At 44.7% G+C, this 21572-nt stretch overlaps 1 protein-coding gene across 1 annotated transcript in view; it reads right to left on the bottom strand.

Moving 5' to 3' along the window:
• LOC147449076 (transcriptional adapter ADA2-like) overlaps positions 1-21572 on the bottom strand; it is a 77257-nt gene that overhangs the window by 29787 nt on the left and 25898 nt on the right. The window contains exons 2-8 of the mRNA XM_086521629.1: positions 19415-19461; positions 19151-19323; positions 2379-2444; positions 2174-2299; positions 2017-2083; positions 1861-1930; positions 1165-1220 (exon numbers count right to left, since the gene is read on the bottom strand). Coding sequence (XP_086377755.1) covers positions 1165-1220; positions 1861-1930; positions 2017-2083; positions 2174-2299; positions 2379-2444; positions 19151-19323; positions 19415-19461 — 605 coding nt within the window. The remainder of the gene's footprint in view (positions 1-1164; positions 1221-1860; positions 1931-2016; positions 2084-2173; positions 2300-2378; positions 2445-19150; positions 19324-19414; positions 19462-21572) is intronic.

Genomic DNA, 21572 nt, shown 5'->3' with positions numbered 1-21572 from the left:
CTTCTTTCCTTGCGACTCTAATCTCTAGCATTACCTCCTGCATATGGACGATATGTGAGAGGATAAGGTCATCCCCGAGAAAGATACCAGTCTTCTTGAGAGTTGATCTCTTCTTCACAAAGTCCTTCGCTTCCATGGAGAGAAAACAAAGGATGAGTGCCCTTTCTTTCGAGGCTTCCTCCTTGCTTCCATTTTTCTTGTTGACCACTCTCCAAGCTCTTGAGTGCATCAGCTCATGAACCCCCATCAAAGCCATGAGTTCTTTTACCTCTTCGTCTACATTATCTTTGTCTTTAAGGCCGCAAATTCTCACATGTAGAGAGCGTACACGTCTTCTTTGCTCCTCTTCTAGTGTCAGGTTGATAACGGTGGGTGTGGACGTTGTTTCCTTGCTTTTCCCTTTCCTGGCAACCTCAATCCATTTCTCAACCTCATATGCTTTCTGTTAAGTCTTTGTAATAACGTCCACCCACGAAGTCATTTCTTTATGTTGCTCTTCCCCCTCTTTGATGGCTCGCACTTGCTCTTTGATTGTGTTGAGTTCTTCTATTACACAGGGTTGCAATTCTCCTTCTTCAGGCATGTTTCGTGATCGTGCCTCAGGGAGCTCCTTCTTGAGTGACGCAATCTCTTCGCCTTGGGCCGTCACACGATCTCCCATTGTAGTAATCTTGCTTTCTTTGGAAAAAACGCGATCTTCGAGCATTTTTATTATCCCTAATAAGTTGCGGTTGATCTTGTTAATGGTTTCGGGTCATTTCTTCTTTGCACTTTTGATTTGCATCTTCTAAAGGGTCGGGCTTATCATTCTGCTTCCTCATGTTTGGTCGTTGCCAAAAACAAGAGGAATTTTGCGGTGAAAGGAGACCACACTACACGCACAAGTGCTTCCACATTATGCATACAAGAAATACCCGCTTTCTGCAAACTCTGCAATTTCTGAGAAAATTTGAATTTTAAATTTTACTGTCTTCTGTTGTACCTGCGGGGCTGCAGAGGTAGCGCGAGGGGGGACAGGGCTGCGCGCGCGTGCGCGCGCACACACACACACACACACACATAGAGAGAGAGAGAGAGAGAGAGAGAGAGAGAGAGAGAGAGAGAGAGAGAGAAAGTTGCAGTCTTTTTCATTTAAACAAGCCAGGAGTGAAGAACAAAGATTACCTACACTTATACTAGAAGGAGATCTTCCATCACGCACAGCATCCCGTTCTTCCATTCTGCATATCATGTGACATGACCAGTTGTGAGGCATTTAGAACAATCGCCTTGAATATGCACCATATTACAGATAAGATTCTCAGACACACAAGGAAGATACAGAAATCGAGAGTGTGCTTCCAGCTTCCATTTCCACTCAAGCTCATTAACTACACAATACAATTTGCAAGAGTGAAATCAGCATGAGTTTGCTTGCTCTCAGATGGTTAAGACATTTATAGACAATGACACTCGTTCTTCCAAGTCTTCTGGTTTAAAATTGATGGCAATGGAATGTGCATCCTGCTATCAGTTAGAATTGGTTGACACCGACGTGCATGGCTGTTGTGTTTTCCTTTTCCTTCATTAGGAAGCCTTTCACAACCCAGCATCATTGTATCATGAAGTAGAACTTCACATGGATTGGTTTATTGCTGTTTTTTGTTTGAAAAAACTGTGTGGTGATAACTAGAAATGGGACTATGAATCTCAAATCAGGTAGTAAAATAACACTGCGCCTCCCTGAACTACAGAAGAGCTATGTCGACCCTCCATCACCAGCATACAACATTTTTTATTAGCAATGTCTCGGTGAGAAAAAGTAGACCCTGAAACGCAGAAATGATGAATGAAGACCTTGCAATAACAAAAGATTCTTACTTTACTCTAGTCGGGGAAACTGACGGCTCCTGCTTTGGTGGTTTCAGAACAATCCCATCATTAATACCACCTGACATGAGTGGCAAAACAGTATAAAAAGTGTGAATAATGCATTAGGCGTTGAAATGGGTCCATAGTTGAGACAGAACAACTCACCCTTTTGATGCGCCTTGGTAATTGCCATTAGCTCAGCCCTTGTTTTACTACGAATATTAGTAAGGTCCTGTAAGAAATTTATCGAGTTAAAAAATCAAAGTCCCAGGGTGCAGCACAGCAGTACAGACTTTGCATTGATAAGCTTCAAAAAAAGTACCGGAAGAGGGGAACATGGAGAGTTCATATATGAGGACATATAGTGATTATAGCACTGGAGTTTTGTCTTTGTAGCTACGTGCACTGCAACTTTTACCCAATCACCTAAGCCATGTGTTTCGACCCCCTGGAACAAAATTTCACAGGAAACTTGGAACTTTCTACTTCATCTTTTCCATATGTGCAATTATATTTTAGCACTATACCTCCAGCAATAGCATTTCCTCATCTGCAGTCCAGTCTGGATGTATGAGGGAAAAAGATAGGTTCTCCTGCGATAACAAGCAATATCATTCACAGATTCAAAAGCAAGCTCTTTAAGCAGCCAAACATCCTTCTCCCAAATTCCACAAGTCAAGCTGAAATTTAGAGTAAATTTGAAATAAAATAGAAGGGAAAGAGATCCAATGCACACGCATTGCAGAAAATCCCTTTTTCTTGCACTACAAATTCTTCTTCTTTTTTCTTTTTTCCAAGAAAAAGATCCTTCTATTAGTTACTAAAACTGCTCATAGGGCTACAACCACCTCTACTAGAGAGGGCTACATCAACCATAAGGAGAGACTCTCCCAATGAAAAAACAGCATATGTACGCGCATCTCCTCAGGCACAAGAGAAGGCATCTGTGCCCAAACTTGCTCTCTGCATGTATCCCGACACTCTGACTGCGGCTCTGCTAATAGCAGGTGAGGGTAAAAGCAATAGCAACTGCAAGCATATCCTTTGGCTCTGAAGCAATTGACCTGTCAGGTCTCCTCAACTGGCTGACACTGGTATGTGCATGACGAGGTTCCACTACCTCAAAGAAAGACCCAGTCACCCTGACACCCACCTGAGTCCACTAAGATGCATGTCGATGGAAAGAAAAATCATGACACCTCTCCTCTATGCTGGCAAGCTCCTGGCGAGCCTGCTGCAACTGCTCCTCCAACCAAGGACTGACTGAATGCTGCTCCTGCATCCTCTGCAAGGAAGCAATGCCCCGTCAGAGACGTTGCTCCTCCTCCCTCGCTACAGCCAGGCGCAGGCCGTAGACTCCTGGAGAAAGAAACAGCTAAGCTGAGCAAGTCCAAAGGCCACTCTGTCAGCAAGAGAGTCTTGCGTGTCCAAGTCCTCTGTCCAAAGAGCCGCCACTCACTCTCTCAGCTGGAAGTCCAACAAGATCCTCTGAGAAATGCATAGCATCGTGCGCCCCCTCCTCTGTCTATTTGTCATCGTGAGAATCACTGGTGCATGGTCCGAAAAAGATGTCCCATCCAAGATGCAAACTGACCCACCCACGTCCTATCCGAGATAGATTCACCATTGTTACCGAGAACGGGAACGCGGAACAAGAATGGAAGGGTTGAGAACGAGACGCGAACGGGGAGGAGGAAGGCAAGCCAGAACGGTGGACAAGATTAAAGCTTGAACTAGCTCCATTCAGCTTAGTCCCAAATACACTCCTAAACAACCCAAAAACAGCCCCCAAACCTACCCTCAAACTGCACCAAAAATGTTGCCCAAACAACCCCAAATGCCTACTTTTTCCCGTTCCGCCGTTCTGCCTCATGTTCCGCCGCAGAAAATTTGTAGTGTCTCCTCTTTCAAGATGTGATATGATTCTAGGCATTCAATGGTTTTGTAAGCATAACCCTCTCATTGATTGGGTGGACAATACTTTCACTTTCAATGCCAAAAGTGACACTCCCATTGTCATTCGTAGGGAGAAAGTTGTTCATTGTTCACCTCTCATTTCTCTCGTGCAGGCGAAATTTGAAAAGAACCAAGAGAAGGAGACTCTCTCAGTCTTTTCTTCTCCAAAGCACGACACACATGTTTTGCATAATACAGATTTGATTATTCACAAGGATGATGATTTGCATGATAAAGATGTGATTGTTCACAAGGATGATGGTTTTTCCGGTGAAGCTAACCTCATTGCAGATATGATCAATCACGCAGAACCGATCCTAGCTCTCGAGTCGAGGTCCAAAGACATCACTCAAGAAGTATTGTGTGTTCGCATGATTAGTCAGCACGCATTGTTCGAGTGTTTCATTCGTGACGGTTTCTTGTATTTTCGTCACCGTCTTTATGTGTTCCCTTTCCACAGGCATGCCATATTGTACGATGCACATGATTCACTCATGGATGAGCACGGATGTATGCGGATTTCTATCAAAAAGAACAAAAGTTTGCATGACACAGTCTCAAAAAGAGCACAAGAACATTTTTCTATCAAGCATCAGCATTTTCATTGTGATTTGCCACAGTTGATAGATTTAGATCAGAAAGTCAAGATTCGACCCCATTGTTTGCGTGTGTTTGATGAACGGTTTGGCACTCCGTCTCTTTGTTCATCTACATTGCATGCACAGTCTTTTAAGAAGACTAGTATTTTTCCAGTCACTCTACTTGGAATGGGTATGTTCATGATTTTGTGTTGGAAGTGGTTTCAAGAATTTTCGTCCTCAAAGATTCTTGAAGAAGGTGGATCTACGTCCATAGACACAGTTGGACCACTGAAGCAACCACAGATCCCTTTGTGTCGCTTTCGGCGCGGTCCAAAGAAGCAAGCATTGCAGACCTTTATGAAGTTCAAGTATCGCACGACCCACGCATCAGAGTCGGCTGGCGAAGAGTCCTTCCCAAGATTCCAGACATTGTTGGCGATCTCCCTCGACGCCATACAGTTCGGTAACAGTACCTCACTTTGAAAAGAAGGGGATGTCACGTGCACATCTAACCCTATGTGCATGTGGACAAGCTACTTCAGATCCAGGGTTCAGGTCATCTTAGAAAGTGTTCTCGCACGCAGGTAGTGTGGCATAAAGACGCGTTTCGGCCCTCTGAAACCCCGAGACGGCGAAACAGCCGAAATGAGTCGACTTTTCTTTTTTGGCCCCCTTTTGACCAGTTGACCTTAAACCACCCATTTGGAGATTTTTAAAGCCAGGCCGCTTCACAAAATAGATACCTTATTTACTCGTGACTCAAGTCTCACATCCAAATTTTGGTATTTCATATGTTTTGACATGTAAATTTATATGTATATTCAATGTATAATTATAGAAACATACATGTAAAACGAAACATGTGTTTCGCTTTCTTTGAGCCCCAAAACGAAACGTTTCAGAAACCTCGAAACCCCAAAACGCACGAAACCCTGAAACGTTTCATATCACACTGTTCACAAGCCGTGAATGTCCAGGCACTTAGAGTAGTTGCATATCCTCTGTGCACTGTAACATGCTCATGATGGCTACTGATTGTCATGTTGATGTCATGCTCTGTGCAACCAGAACCCATTTTCCCTATTTTAGCCATTTTTCATTTATTATTAATAAGTGACTTTGTTGGGAACTGGGTAGGGCAAATTGGCTAAGCAAGTATAAATAAAAGCTAGCACTAGCACTTTCTGGCAAAAGAGGCAACAGAGTACCTACACTTGCAATGCACCTTCTCAGCAAGAACCGGTAGAATTACTTAGTGTTTTTCAGCCATCAAGACCAGCCTAGCGTTTTGTAGATTGCAGATCAGCCCTCGCGTTAGCAGATCACAGAGTTCAGCCTAGCGTTTTTGCAATTGCAGATCACTATCTGCGTTTTGCAGATTCCTGGCGATGGAATCAGCCCTAGCATCAACGTTTCCAGTTTTCAGCACTTAGACTCCGCGGGAGCAACCCCAAACCGCAGCAGATACTCGCCTTCCCGCAGCAGATCCTCGCCGCGTGGTCAAATTGGCTAGCGTTTTCAGTTTCAGCCCACTGTTCGCAGATTTCAACATCTGCGTTTTCAACGCACCGTCGTCGCGTCGTTGCCATCGCCGTCCTCGTGGACATAGAGTCAGAATTCAGCAAATAGCAGATTTGCAGTTTTCAGCCCCTAGTGTTTTCAGATTTCAGCCCGTCTCGTCGTCGTCATCATTGTCGTCGACATCGTCGGCAAGTCCATTGCATCTAGACCATTGTACCAGATTTGTGCAATCAATAGCATAGACCTCTCTCGTCATAGAGAGTGGGGCCCTTGGAGGAGGCTTTGACAACATTTTGGTGTCATATTCTCTTCTCTCTCTCTCTCTTAGTCTTAGCACCTTCATTCACAGTGTCATTCACTTTGTTTGTGATCATTTGCACTCTCTCTTTAAAGGAACGGAAGGCTCTTCCTTCCCTAAGTAAAAGGAACCCTTGAGCACAGTTCGGAGCACTCATCTTGAGCAAAGTTCAACATTCACTTCCGTTGCACCTTACATTGGTATCAGAGCTTTGGCAGTGTTTCTGTATCACTCAAGGAAAGAACCACAGAAAAAAAAATTTGCTTGTTGCGGTCGCATGTAACCCAAGTCCACTTGGGCGTGTCGATTCCTAATCGTGTTTTTGAAGAGTGACAGGTAACCCAAGAAAGAAGAGCTTGTCCGGCCTCCCCTTGTTGCTCTTTTCACTCATTGAGAGCGGACCATGCACTAAGCAGTCAGCCAATCGACGTGAGGTGAGAAAAAACAACCTTGGTGTGAGCGCAAGGCCGCCAAGGGGTGCGCCCGCAAGGAAGAGTAGAGCTCGGGTAAGAGAAGATCCTTCTCTAACACAGATTGCAAGCTAAAGAAAGACCTCAAGAACTCAAGAACCTCGAGAATGCAAGAACCTCAAGGACTCAAGAACCTCAAGAACCCAAGAACCACAAGCACCCAAGTATTTAAGTACCAATAACTCAGTGTATGGTCATCACCCGAAGCGGAATGGATACTTTGCGTGAAGGTGATGAGCATGGAGGTGGCGAAGAAGAATTTCCCCACCGGGAGGTTTTCCCGACCCTTCCCCCTCCCCATCTACGCCAAGGATTGCACCAAATCCTATGCAGGCTTTGGTCAAGACGATGATGGGCATGATGTTACAACAAAAAGCGCAACGCCCCGCCTTAGAGCACGAGCCCGAAGAAAGAAAGGCAAAATTGGATCGCGAGCGCAAAGAGAGAAAGGCAGAATTGGATCGCGAGCGCAAAGAGAGAGTTGGATCGCGAGCGTGAAGAAAGACGGCTAGCCTTGGAACGCGAGCGCGAGCAACCGCGCTTTGCGGCCGAAGACCGAAGGGTAGCTTGGAGCGTGAGCGTGAGCAAGCGCGCTTGGCGGCCGAAGAAAGACGAGCAGCCTTGGAGTTAGAGCGTGAGGTGCAGAGAGATCAACGCATGCAAGAGTTGGTCCTACATGTACTTACCTCGAAACCCGAGCCGGTCAAAAATGTTGGTAGTTCATCAAGTAGCTCAAGCAGAGATTCGGATGCCAACAACCCCGTCATTGAGAAGTTGACGTTCAGTAAGTATGATGGTAAGATGGATGCTACTATTATTCATTCTTGGTTGAATCAATTTCATGCTTACTTTGCGACAACTAAGAAGACAGGAAATAGCAACATTTTGACAGCATCTATATACCTTGCCGGTGATGCCATTAATTGGTACCACACATGGCAAGAGGCACAGTTGACCGCGCACCTACAGGAAGCCGAAGAAGGTGTGCCCCTTTCTTTTATGGCATTAACAGAGGATGTGGGTTCTGTGGGTTCTTTGGATTCGTTAGATTCAATCTTACGACATGTTTTCTTTATATGCCTCTTGACATGACAATGATAACATCGACCTTCCTTAGAATAAATGACTTGTTCTTCTGACGTTATGTATCCTCCCATGATTCCTTTAACAACTTTTTCATTTGGGGTGAGCTTAGCTTTAGCATTCTTTTCCGAAGGATTAGAAGAAGATTGGCTAGAAGAGTTACCATTCTTACCGTTTTTACCGTTCTGAGGGTTCTGAGGAGTCTAAGAGGTAGTTTGAGAAGACTTGTTCTCCTTAGGCTTTCCCTTATTGTGCTTTGTAAGGTGCAGCGGAATGAATGTTGTATTTCTCAAGATTAGTGATCTTTATTGCTCAAGGTTCCTTTTAGTTCTTAGGGAAAGAGAGAGCTTTCCGTCTTGTGGAGAGTGCTATGATCACGAACAAAGTGAGTGGGTATTGTGCGTGCAAGTGAATGAAACTGAGAGAAGGAGAGAGAAGAGATACGACACCAAGAGGTTGTAAAACCCTCCTCCGAAGGCCCCACTCTCATCGGCGAGAGTGGTCTATTCTTTGATTGCACAAAGGTGTACAATGCGTATGCAATGGACTGATGCAATGGGACTATGCCGATGACGACGACGGTGATGATGACGACGCGATGGCTGAAATCTGAGGTCTTCTAATCGCTGATTTCGGGGACTGTTTGGTGGCTGAAAATGACTGTTTTGGCTGCGTTTTCTTGGGCTAAACTTGGGGGGACTTCTGCAACTAAATGGGTGGAATCTGCTACTGCGCTTGAGGCTGAAAATCTCTGTTTTTCAATGCTGATTTTGCTGATCAAAAACGCTGGGCTGCTGATCCAAAACGCTGAATGTTTGCAGATCTGCTGGCGTTAGTGCATGGCTGCAAAATCGCTAAACTTGCAGCAGTCCCTAGCGTTAGTAAGAACGCTGGTTGGGGCTGATGTCTGGCGAGCAAAAACGCTACAAGGCTGGTGGTCTTGGCGATGATGCGAGGGGGAAAGGTGCGGGCAATCTGGTGTTGCCGCGATACTGCAAGAGGACTCGTCGGCGGAGGTCTTTATCCAAAACGCTAGGCTCTGGGGGCTACTGCTGAGAAGTGACCTGTTGAGCGGGAAGCTCCTGCTGCCACTTCTGCCAGAAAGTGCTAACTTGGGTTTGCTTATATATTAACTTAGCAAAATTGCCCTACCTACTTTTGTTGGAAAGTCACTTAAAAACAATAAGTGAAAATAACCAATAAATAGGAAAATAGGCTAAATGCACTGGAAAATTCCCCTAACTGATGCTAATGGATTCTGATGGGAATTCCGATGATCATGCTGTGTGCAACCGGAGGATATGCATCTATGCTAAGTGACTGGGCATGCACGGTCTACGAATAGACTCACAAAAGTGCCAGATCACTGCTAATCTAAACTGACTGAACTGACTGAACCTTGCTGTGGTGTAGCTTGTCCACGGACACATAGGGTTGGGATGTGTCACGTGACATCCCCTCCTTTTCAAAGTGAGGTACTGATACCGAACTGTATGGCGTCGAGGGAGATCACCAACAGCTTCCGGAATCCTGGAAGGGACTCTTCGCCGGCCCACTCTGATGTGTGGGTCGTGCGGTACTTGAACTTCATAAAGGTCTGCAACGCTTGCTTCTTTGGGCCACGCCGAAAGCGACTCAAAGTCTTCTGAATCTCTGTCCTTGCTTCAACTTCGTCTAGAGTCGTGCTTCTTCCATCTTCAAGAATCTCCATGGCTGAAAATTCCTGAAACCGACTCCAACACAAAATCATGAACATACCCATTCCATGTAATGGAAGGAAAAAAATATTGTCTTCTCTAAAGACTGCGTATGCAAAGTAGATGAACATATAGATGGAGTGACAACCCGTGCATCAAACACTTGCAAGCAATGCGGTCGAATCTTTTCTATATGATCGAAATCATTCAACTGTGGCAAATCACAAAGGAAATGCCCATGCGTGGTGCTCATACAATCATGTGCTCGTTCGGAAACTGTGTCATGCCAAGGAAGAGACATGGAATGTGACTTCCTGACATACAAACTTCTCCACTTTTCATGAACAATCCGCATACATTCGTGCTCATCCATGAGAGAAACGTGCTCAACATACAATATGTCATGCCTAGTAAAAGGGATCACATAACGATGCTGACTAAAATACAGGAAACCTTCACGAATGAAACACTCGAACAATGCGTGCATATCAATCATGCGAACACACAATACTTCCTGTGATGGTTCTTTGGACCAAGGCTCGAGAGCCAAGATCGCTTCTTCGGGATCTATCGAATCGTCTTGTGGGGGATCTGTGGACCTCGACTCGAAAGCCAAGATCGATTCTTGGTGATTGATCGATTCTACAACGAGGTTAGCTTCGCTAGAAAAAGCATCAACTAACACGTCATCCGTGTGAACAATCACATCATCTTCATGCAATTCATCATGCTTGTGAGAAATCACATCTTGATCATGCAAATCATCATGCTTGTGAGAAATCACATCTTGATTATGCGTGTCATTGTCATCCAAATCATCATGCTTAGCAATATCATTCAAATCATCATGCTTATCTTTGTCATCCAAATCATCATGCTTGTCATTCAAATCATCATGCTTATCATCATGCAAGTCATTGTCAATCAAATCATCATCATGCTTCACACAATCATGCAAATCCTGTGTGTCATGATTTGGAGAAGAAGAGACTGAGAGAGTCTCCTTTCCCCAAATCTCTTGCATCTGTGCCTGAACTTGAGAATAGATTCGCCAAAACTCTTTGTTGTGGTGGTCGCTCTTTTCTTTGAGGGCTTTGTTCTGGCAATTAAATTCTGCTTGTCTTGCTTTGTTCTCTCGCCCTATGGCTGCCATTCTTTCTTGGTACTTACGCTCGATGGCTGCCATGTCTTCTTCGTAGGCTTTTCTTTCTGCTTCTCTTTCTTGGTCCAACTCCTCCATAGGAGTTAGTGCAATCTTTGTCGTAGATGGGGAAGGAGGAGGGTCTGAAAAACCTCCTCGTGGGGAAAATTCTTCTTCGCCTCTCTCATGCTCATCACCTCCAAGCGAAGTATCCATTCCGCTTCGAGTGATGACCATTCTGCAATCGTGGGTTCTTGTGTTCTTAAGTTCACGAGGAACTTGGGTTCTTGCGGGTCTTGGATTCTGAAGTTCACGAGGAACTTGGGTTCTTGGGGGTTCTTGGGTTCTTGAGGTCCTTGATTCGTGAGAATCTAGGGTTCTTGAGGTTCTAGAGTCTTGAGGGTCTTGGGTTCTTGGGGTTCTTGAGGTTTTCTTTCGCTTGCAAATCGCATTGGAGAAGGATCTTCTCTTCACCCGAGTTCTACCGTTTTCTGCGGGCCTTACGCTCACACCAAGGTTGCTTTTTCCCACCTCACGTCGATTGGCCGGCCGCTAAGTGCACGGTCCGCTCTCAATGAGTGAAAAGAGACACAAGGGGAGGCTGGACAAGCCCTTCTTTCTTGGGATTCCTGTCACTCTTCAACAAAACACGATTAGGGATCGCCACGCCCAAGTAAACTTGGGTTCGTGCGATTGCAACAAGCAAAAAAATTCTTGTGGTTCTCGTGGTTCTTTCCTTGAGTAATGCAGAACACTTCCAAAGCTCTAATACCAATGTAAGGTGCAGCGGAATGAATGTTGTATTTTCTAAAGATTAGTGATCTTTATTGCTCAAGGTTCCTTTTAGTTCTTAGGGAAAGAGAGAGCTTTCCGTCTTGTGGAGAGTGCTATGATCACGAACAAAGTGAGTGGGTATTGTGCGTGCAAGTGAATGAAACTGAGAGAAGGAGAGAGAAGAGATACGACACCAAGAGGTTGTAAAACCCTCCTCCGAAGGCCCCACTCTCATCGGCGAGAGTGGTCTATTCTTTGATTGCACAAAGGTGTACAATGCGTATGCAATGGACTGATGCAATGGGACTATGCCGATGACGACGACGGTGATGATGACGACGCGATGGCTGAAATCTGAGGTCTTCTAATCGCTGATTTCGGGGACTGTTTGGTGGCTGAAAATGACTGTTTTGGCTGCGTTTTCTTGGGCTAAACTTGGGGGGACTTCTACAACTGAATGGGGTGGAATCTGCTACTGTGCTTGAGGCTGAAAATCTCTGTTTTTCAATGCTGATTTTGCTGATCAAAAACGCTGGGCTGCTGATCCAAAACGCTGAATGTTTGCGGATCTGCTGGCGTTAGTGCATGGCTGAAAAATCGCTAAACTTGCAGCAGTCCCTAGCGTTAGTAAAAACGCTGGTTGGGGCTGATGTCTGGCGAGCAAAAACGCTACAAGGCTAGAGGTCTTGGCGATGATGCAAGGGGGAAAGGTGCGGGCAATCTGGTGTTGCCGCGGTACTGCAAGAGGACTCGTTGGCGGAGGTCTTTATCCAAAACGCTAGGCTCTAGGGGGTATTGCTGAGAAGTGACCTGTTGAGCGGGAAGCTCCTGCTGCCTCTTCTGCCAGAAAGTGCTAACTTGGGTTTGCTTATATATTAACTTAGCAAAATTGCCCTACCTACTTTTGTTGGAAAGTCACTTAAAAATAATAAGTGAAAATAACCAATAAATAGGAAAATAGGCTAAATGCACTGGAAAATTCCCCTAACTGATGCTAATGGATTCTGATGGGAATTCCGATGATCATGCTGTGTGCAACCGGAGGATATGCATCTATGCTAAGTGACTGGGCATGCACGGTCTACGAATAGACTCACAAAAGTGCCAGATCACTGCTAATCTAAACTGACTGAACTGACTAAACCCTGCTGTGGTGTAGCTTGTCCACGGACACATAGGGTTGGGATGTGTCACGTGACATGCTTCATCTCCTGTGTGAGAGCAATCGCTACCTCCTTGTTGAGATCAATTGGATCGAGTACCTCGACATCATACTTGATATACTCTTCCAATCCATAAAGGAATGCCTCCTTTAGTGACTGTTTTTTTGATTCATTACCGTCGCAATTGCCACCAGAGAGACTTGAGGATCATCGGATAGATTTGGTGCTAGGGTGTAGCCCACCAAATAGACGTCCCTACACGGTTAGCGCAGCGCAACAGAAAGAGATTATGGGTGAGGTTGAGGAGCTACTAGAGAAGGGGCTGATTCAACCTAGTTCTTCACCCTTTTGCTCCCCAGTGCTCCTATTGCAGAAAAAGGATGGCTCATGGCACGTGTGTATTGATTACCGTGCGTTGAATAAGAATACCATTAAGAATAGGTTTCCTATTCCTAGAATTGATGATATTCTCGATATTTAGAGGGTGCTGCAATTGTCAGCAGGATAGACCTTAAGAGTGGGTACCATCAGATTCGTATAAGGCCAGAGGATGTGCACAAGACTGCGTTTAGAACGACATTTGGTCTTTATGAGTTTCTAGTGATGCCGTTTGGGCTAACAAATGCTCCTGCCACATTCAACAGAATGATGGACCGGATTTTCCGCTTGCATCAAAAGTTTGTTGGGACGTTCTTTGATGACATGATAGTCTATTCGAAGAATGAAGAGGAGCATAGGCGTCACTTGACCATTGTGTTCGAAGAGTTGCGCAGTTACAGGTTACTTGTCAATCCTAAGAAAAGTGAATTCTTCTAGGAAGAGATCCACTTTCTTGTCTCAAAAGATGGTGTCAGAATGGATCCCGCAAAGGTCGAAACTATTAAGACATGGCCAGACTTGAAGACTGTGCACGATGTTAGAAGCTTCTTGGGATTGTGTTCTTACTATAGGAGAATTTTGCAGAGATAGCATCACCTCTTCACGCTTTGCAAAAGAAAGAGGTCACTTTCAGATGGACCCAAAAAGAGATTTCAGCTTTTAGTCTCTTAAAGGAAAGGTTGACTTCGGATCCAGTAATTGTTTTGCCAGAGCTCAGGAAGTCATTTGTGGTCCAGTGTGACGTGTGTGGCAGTAGCATCGGAGCAGTGCTAATGCAAGATGGACGAGTAATAGCTTATAAAAGCCGAATTTTGCAAGGGCCAGAGAGGACTATGCAAGTCTATGAGAAAGAGCTCTTGGCCGTGATTCATGCACTTTCTAGCTGAAAGCACTACCTCTTAGGTGCTGATTTTGTTGTCCAAACAGATCATCAGACCTTGCCATACTTCTTGACACAGTCAAAGTTATCCGAAAAGCATATGCGATGGGCAAACATTCTTTCTATGTTCCACTTCCAGATTATGCATATGGAAGGCAAGAAGAATGTTGTGGTTGATGCGTTATCAAGGAAGCCACAAATTTCAGCTGTCAATTCCTTATCATCATGAGCTAGATGACATGAAGGAACATTATGCTGTTGATTACGATTTTGCAAGGATCTTTGAACAGTTGCAAGAGGGGTAACATCATAAGCACTACCTCCTCAGAGATGGTTTTATGATGATGCATGGCAGACTTTGAGTCACTAGGCCATTGCGACATAAGGTCATGGATGATGGAAGAGAGTCATGTCCCACCGTATGCAGGGCATCGTGGTCTTGATGCAACAGTTAAAGCGGTAGAGACATTCTTCTATTGGCCTACCTTGAGGAAAGATGTGGATACCTTTGTGCGAGCATGCGTGATTTGCCAGAAGGTCAAGTTTGACAGGCTAAAGGCACCAAGACTGTTACAACCACTGCTAATTCCGGATAAGCCATGGGAAAGCATTGCTATGGACTTTATCTTTGATCTTCCAAGAACGCCAACAGGGAATGATGGTATATGTGCAAGTTCAGCAAGCAGGCCCATTTTATCCCTGTCCGGAAGAAGATAAAATTTGATCAGATGGCACAATTGTTCATGTACAATGTGTTAAAGTACCATGGTATGCCACAATCAATTGTCAATGATCGTGATCCTCGTATGACAAGTTTGTTTTGGAGAGGATTGTTTGAGAACATGGGCACTACGCTCAAGTTCTCGTCTTCCTTTCATCTGCAAACTGATGGACAGTCAGAAGAAGCTAATTCTATTGTCTTCAATCTGCTGAAATGCTATGTGTCAGATAATAAGGGCAAGTGGGAACAGTATTTGCCTATGCTTGCATTTGTCGACTAGCAAGGCACCCTTTGAGATTGTTGAAGGCGGCAAAAAAGTTCCTCCCATTTGCATACAAAGGATAAGATCTTTGAGGCAGATTGATATGTTGAAAACATGGATGAAATGTATAAGAAAACTAAAGTTGCCTTCGAGAAGACTCAAGCAAAGCAGAAAAAGGCTGTTGATCCTCACCATCGTGAATTGTTGTTATCACCTAGGGATTGAGTTTTGTTAAGGTTTGAAAAGGCCAAGTTAAAGAAGATGAAGGGCAAGGAACGCCTGTTTCCTAAGCTCAACATGCATTACTATGGGCCTTTTAGTGCTAGACAAGATCAGCGATGTGGCTTACAAGCTGAAATTGCCTGATGCGTGGAAGATTCATGATGCATTTCACGTGAGTCTTCTAAGACCCTTCATGGGTGATGTGCCAGAAGATATGCCGGATGAGGATCAGCCAGAAGTTGAGGAACTTGATGAGATCCTGATACCTGAGCAAGTTTTGGCACATAAGGACAGAAAAGTTAAAGGATAGGTTGCAAGACGCTACTTGGTGAAGTTCAAGAACTATCCGCCTATGGATGCAAAGTGGATGAAAGAGCATGAACTATCAGAGTCATCAAACATATTGCAGCTTTACCTTGAAGCCTTTGGGTTACAACCTACCTATGGCCCAACCCAACATGTGCAAAGGAGGGGTAATGATAGAGCTAGCACATCAAATGTACATATGAATTCAGTGTAATAGATGGAAATGACAAAAGTATGAAGGTCTCACTAAGACATTTGTATCTATGTGTTACAACCTTTCTTGCGGATACATGCGATGATAAAAGAGTGCTAACAACACAAGATCATCAGTGGCGTGTATTTATGGTATGCAATCGAGGACGTTTGCGATTTCAAGAGAGGGGTATGTCACGAGGACGTGGCAGCTCTTAACTATGCCACGAGGACGTGGCAACTGCTAATCTTAGTTGTTGGTTTCTTTCCAATGATTTTTGTTTTATTTTTGAGACCCTCTTTTTGAAGTTGCAAATGGTCGGACATTGTATGGCCAATGTGAACGGTAGTTTCACATGCAAACGGGAAGTTTGTCAGCATTGGAATTCGTATAGTAAGAGAGATGTCTAGGCTCAGTTCAAGATCATGTAGGTCCCCCCGTCGCACTTAGCAAGTTGGTGGATACTAGGAAGTGAGCTCAATAAAGACATAAAGTCAAGGTGGGACCACCAAAGGAAAATAACCGACAGTTGGGCCACATTGCATTTTTGGATGCGTTCCCAATGGGGATAGATGGTCAGAAGACCAATGGGAGCCCCAATGGAAGCATCTCCTAAAAATTAGGGACCTGCTATTTTGGGCCATGAAATGTGTTCGTGTCATTACCTTTTGTATGACAAGGGGAACATTTTACATCTCTACCGCAAAGTCAACTGGGCAACCAGTTCCGGGAGATTTTTAGGCGGCAACCCCGAAACGGGAAAATGTTGTAATCGCACCAAGTGGCACATTTCTGTGCACTTTCGTCTTGTAGAAAAATGGGCGCTGAATTTTGTAGCTGGGAGGGCTCATTTGTGAAACCCGTCACAGGTTAAGAGCTATGGAGTGCTTCCTTTCCTCTCTATGTACAGTGTGGTGCTAGGTGTGATGACCTGCACACTACACACTGCTCTCTCTCTCTCCCCTACGTGAGTTATGTGATGCCCCACAAGAGGGCTCTTCATTTGACTGATGTACAGTTGTGTGGTTTCATGCTTTTGTGCTGAGGCAAGAGCCTCCTTGAGCAAGAACAAGAGTAGCTAACTACTACTCCAAAAGCAGGCACCAGTGAGGGTGATAACCTCACCGTACAGGTGCAATTTTCAGCGCAGGTTATGCGCTGTATTTTGACTGTTTTTCAGCCATACAAACGCCAGAACCATTGGGAACAGTGCCCGACTGTCAGAGGACAGTTCGGGGACTGTTTAGGGCTGAAAACAGGGCAAAAACCAGTAGATACAGCCAGCTAAATTTACTGTTTTTGGGCAGAAATCAGAGGGTTTATGCCGGTGGAAGTGAGTTCCAGCAAGGAGATTGGTTTCGCGCAAGTTTTGGGGCTGTTATGCTGCCGAAATTTGGCCAAAACAGGTGGTATCTAACTCGATACAGGTAAAGAATTCCCAGGACTCTACTTTGTAATTTACCCTCGAAGTATAAAGAAATACCGAAAGGGGCGCCGATTTTAGGGCCTACAGGTTGTCGGCGCTTGCTCGGAGCATTCTAGCTTCCGAGCCGTGTGTGCGCTTAAGTGTTAATTCCCGTCGCAGGTTTCCTTAGCACGTTCTCTCTGTGTGTGTCTAAAGTAAAGAATTTTGGGTGAAAGCCAAAGCCTACCGCCCCACGGGCCGGTTTCAGCGGGCCTGGAGGAGATCACGCACCTCTCCTCTGCTAAGAGTGCCGAGAATCTTGCAGATAACAGAGGTGGCCTGAAGGAATGCCACCTCTGCCTCTAAGCTCGCTTGCTCTGTCGGCAAAAGAGCAAGTCGGATGGTGGGTTCCGCGAGGTCGGGCTCCGTCAAGCCCCTCTGAGGCGGAGCAGAATCCTCCATTTGTGGCTGTTGCTACGACGACGACCAAGGAAGAGCGAATGAGAGGATGACAAGTTGAGGACGAAAGGCAGCACCCTTGCCTTGAGCTAACGAGGGGTAAAGGATGAGGAGGCGCGCGCGCCGGGGGAAGGGGGGGGGGGGGGGGGGGGGGGGGGGGGGGGGGGGGGGGGGTGGTCTAGCGGGCTGCAGGGGGGCGAGCTGGGGCGGGCGAAGGCGCTCGGCTGAGAGCAGCACGCAGGGCGTGCTCAGCGCGGGGGGGTAAGGGGAAGCAGCAAGGGCGAAGGTGTGCGCAGGGAGGGCAGCGAGCAGCAGTGAGTGTTCGGTATTGGGGTAGCTTCAACAATTCTTCTTCAAAGCTTCTGATACAAGTAAATACCAAGTCACCTGACTTATTGAAGAGGGAAATAAACACTTCTATAATTTGGATCATCAATTACTGTAGAATGTGACTATGACTCCTAGACTCGAAAGCAAATTGTAATCGTATCTAAAAGGAATCGAGGGAAGCCCAAATTTACCTACAAAAAAAAGTGCAAGTGATAATTATTGTTCTCACCATCAGCTTCATCATGTATTCTAAGTACTAGGGGCGAGGGGCGGGCAGGGTCTTGAAGAGGGTAGGGTAGGGACGAGGTAGGATAGGTCTATCTCTTCATCTACGTTAGTTCATGTGCTTTTAGATGTAGGCGTCTGTGTTTGTTGTCTATAGTTCGGCTTGGCTATCGAGACCTAGTCCTAAAATGGCTGGTAATATTAGTCAGCTATTGGCTTATGTTGGAGGTGTGACCTCACACTCTAGCAGTGACTAGATAGATAGAAAAACTACCGATCATCTTTGTAGCAGTGTACAGGCTTGTGTTAGAGACATCGGCTCACTCGCTTGGGCGGCATATGTATGTAAGTATACTCCTGAGGGGGGGCAACCAGGGTTCGTGCATGTACTACACACACACTTGTGCCCTTGACTCCTGCTGAGAACCATCACCCCACTAACATGGTATAATATGATATGTCTGGCATAATCAAAGTTTAGGTGTCTTCAATAAGGAATGAGAACCCTTGCTACTCCACTGTTTTTCCTTACTTATACACAATTGGACGAGTACAATTTTAGTCTTTCCAACAGCTGAAGCTATGACAAGCTCAGGATTTGCCACTCTTGTACTGTGTGTGTATTCTCATTCGCCCGCACCACCTGCCATATTAAGTATAGACTGACCCCTTTAATTTTCCTTCCATAGTTGTCTGTGCAATACTGGCAGCATCTTGCCCAGTTAGCTGTCACGGCTCGGGTCCATACGGTCAAAGCATATCAAGAATGTAAACCTTCATCTGCATTCGACTCCAACCCTCACATCGATGCTTTCGAGTTTACAATGGATGGCAGGCTACTGCATCAAGCAGTCTGCATTTTACCACCTTCTGAGATAAGACTTTGAGATTCCAAAGCCAATATCTACATTCATGGTTTTGGGAAATGAGCCATTTTTTCTTGAACAATGAGAAAAACAAGTTCAAATGCATACGCCCTGGTGTTTTCAACAAGCAAGAAAAGACAATTTAGATGTCCCATACATGAATGCTATATATAGCCAAACAAAAAAGTGTATTGTTATGATTGCCCTGATATCTAAGAGATTTACAATGCAGTGACTTGCTCCTGCAATCACCCTTTCCCATTGATAACTCAAATAAATCTTGTGTTCATGTTTCACTATGATTTGCTCCAGTAAGAGTTAGAAAACCCAAGTTGCAGCCTCCAATACTTTAGTAAAGAATTACTTACAATTACTCTGTATGGATGGTTTGCCTTGTGAGGAGAGACTTCTGCGCCTATAGAGAAGCACTCTAGGCACAGATCAAAATCGAGGCACTTTGCACATCTAATGCGGATGACACCTGAAATGTCCTTATTGCAATAGTTGCAGTGATACAGGGATTTTTTGGCTTCATGACTACCTGCAAGTGTGTTGTTCCGGAAATTATAGAAGCTGGTGCAAAGAGACTTAAGCTGTATAAAATCAAAAGACAATTTGAGTGTAAAATTTACCAGAAGCCCCTAGATCAGCACTATGTCCTGGGCGCCGTCGCTTGGACCTGAAAATGTTCAAACGATATATAAGAACAGTAGATTAAAATGCTCTTGATGCGTATATTTAGAGCTTATGATAAAGAGAAGATGGAAAGTTTTAATAGCAAGATAATCAAAGCTGAAAATAATAGCTTATATTTCAGCACAATCCACATAACTAAATCTATAATCACACGATTATTTATGCACTGATCATTGACATTCATAAGAATTAATAATCAGCTGTGTGTTGATGTCTCAAAAACAGCAATTACAAGATGAAAATTTCCTTATTCAGTGCACACACCAGTATGCTGCTTAGTACCCAAAGGAAACAATCTATAGAAGAGACGAGCTGATTTGCTCCTGAAATCAGAGTAAACTTCTCATAGAAGTGCACTAGGTGGAATCAGCTTTACATACAACCATTGCTATATGTTGCGTTTTAATCAATTATCTACAGTAGATTTTACAGTAATCAAGTTTTTTATTCTCGATTCTTACCCGTTGTCCTTTAATCTGTCACGTCCCTCACATAGGTCGTGCAGCTGTGAAGTTTGATACTTTAGTGGTTTCGAAGACAATCTTACTTCCTCCAACAGTTCGATACTACTTATGCAGCGGGGAATTTTGCAGAGGCTTCGAAGGACCAGAAAGCTGCCACTTTCTTGGAAGGAAATGCGCGTTCATGGTTGATGACTTTATTGATGCAAGGACAGGCACCCGCCACATGGGTTTACTTCAAACAAATGTTTGCATCTGCATGGCTGTCAAATCAGTTTGAAGTTGATGTCATGACAAATTGGCACCAACTCAATGCGCCTACTTGCAAAAAGGAGTACAATCGGAAGTTTTGTAAAGCGCGGCTTTCAGTAACTTTCTACAGATTTGTGTCATTGACAAAGCAGATAGAGAAGTATTGTTGTGGACTGCTTAAAGGACTCAGAAATTATTGTGGCCACCGTTACTCATGTAACAGACTTGGACACTCCAAGTCAAGAATCAACCGCGACAGCACCAAATAACCACTTCAAAACAATTCACAGATCACAATAGATTTGCACTGGCCCGGCGGAGTTCTGTGCCTAGAGATTGGCCCCAAAGACTGGCGCCCCTTTCGGTATTTCTTTTTGTATTAATCAATCATCAAAGTACAAGAGAGTGGTTAGGGTTTCACTCTCAGACTCTGCGTCCAGATGCTCTGAGAAGTGAGGCCCTCACCACTAATTTAAAGGTTACAAGGGATGCCCAAAAGCAGAGCCCCAAAAGCTTTTAAAATCAAAAGCATCAATTCTCTCTCTCTCTTAGAGAGTCTTTTCTCTTTTTTTTTTTTTAAAAGCAAAAGCAAAATTCACATCGCTCATCATTTTCCAAAAAAAAAAAATTATCCCCCACGATTTCCGGAAATTAGGGTTTTTTTGGCAAAAATTAGGGTTTGCAGGAATTTTAGGGTTTCTGGCAGAAATTAGGGTTTCTGATGTCCGCCACGTCATCACTTTGTGACATACCCCCCTCTTGAAAGCATTGTAATCGACCGAGATTACGCCTGCAAAACCGACAAAAGCCATAAACCGTCTTAGCAAACACTGACTGTTAGTACCTACGTACTAGGAACACACATCTAGCACATGTACAAAATCGACAGTCACATCACACGACATCACATGACATTCAACATTCATTCGGATCTTAGACCATGATTTATCGGCAATGTAGCTAGCAATCACATCTAGGTCCAATCGGGACCTCATCGATGTCCGATTGACTAACCCCTATTGCAACCATGTCTATTCGAGATCAATCAGACCAAAATGCTGCAGTCATTTCGTCTATCAGTTCCTGCACTCACAAGAAGTCAAGAACAAATCAGTATCATAATCAGGAATTCCATTTCATAAAGTCATCCAGCAGAATACTGTCAGCTCTCAGTATCCCTGTAGCTCAAAGAGACATCAATGACTTTAGTATCAAAATCAAGGCATCTGTTGACAACGGAGCGGAGTGACTCCCCTCTTGTGCATCCCACTGCACCAGATCTCCGGCCAAGCTGAATTCTGGGTTCCGTTTGGAGTAGACTATGCTAAACCAAAACATCGAGGTAAAGTTTCACAATCCGAGGAGTATCTGCTAGGTCCTC

The sequence above is a fragment of the Adiantum capillus-veneris genome, chromosome 10 (genome assembly GCF_014529385.1).
Source record: "Adiantum capillus-veneris isolate H3 chromosome 10, ASM1452938v2, whole genome shotgun sequence".
Lineage (NCBI taxonomy): Eukaryota > Viridiplantae > Streptophyta > Polypodiopsida > Polypodiales > Pteridaceae > Adiantum > Adiantum capillus-veneris.
The sequence above is the reverse complement of the archived record's forward strand: the minus strand, read 5'-3'. Positions and strand labels throughout refer to the sequence as shown.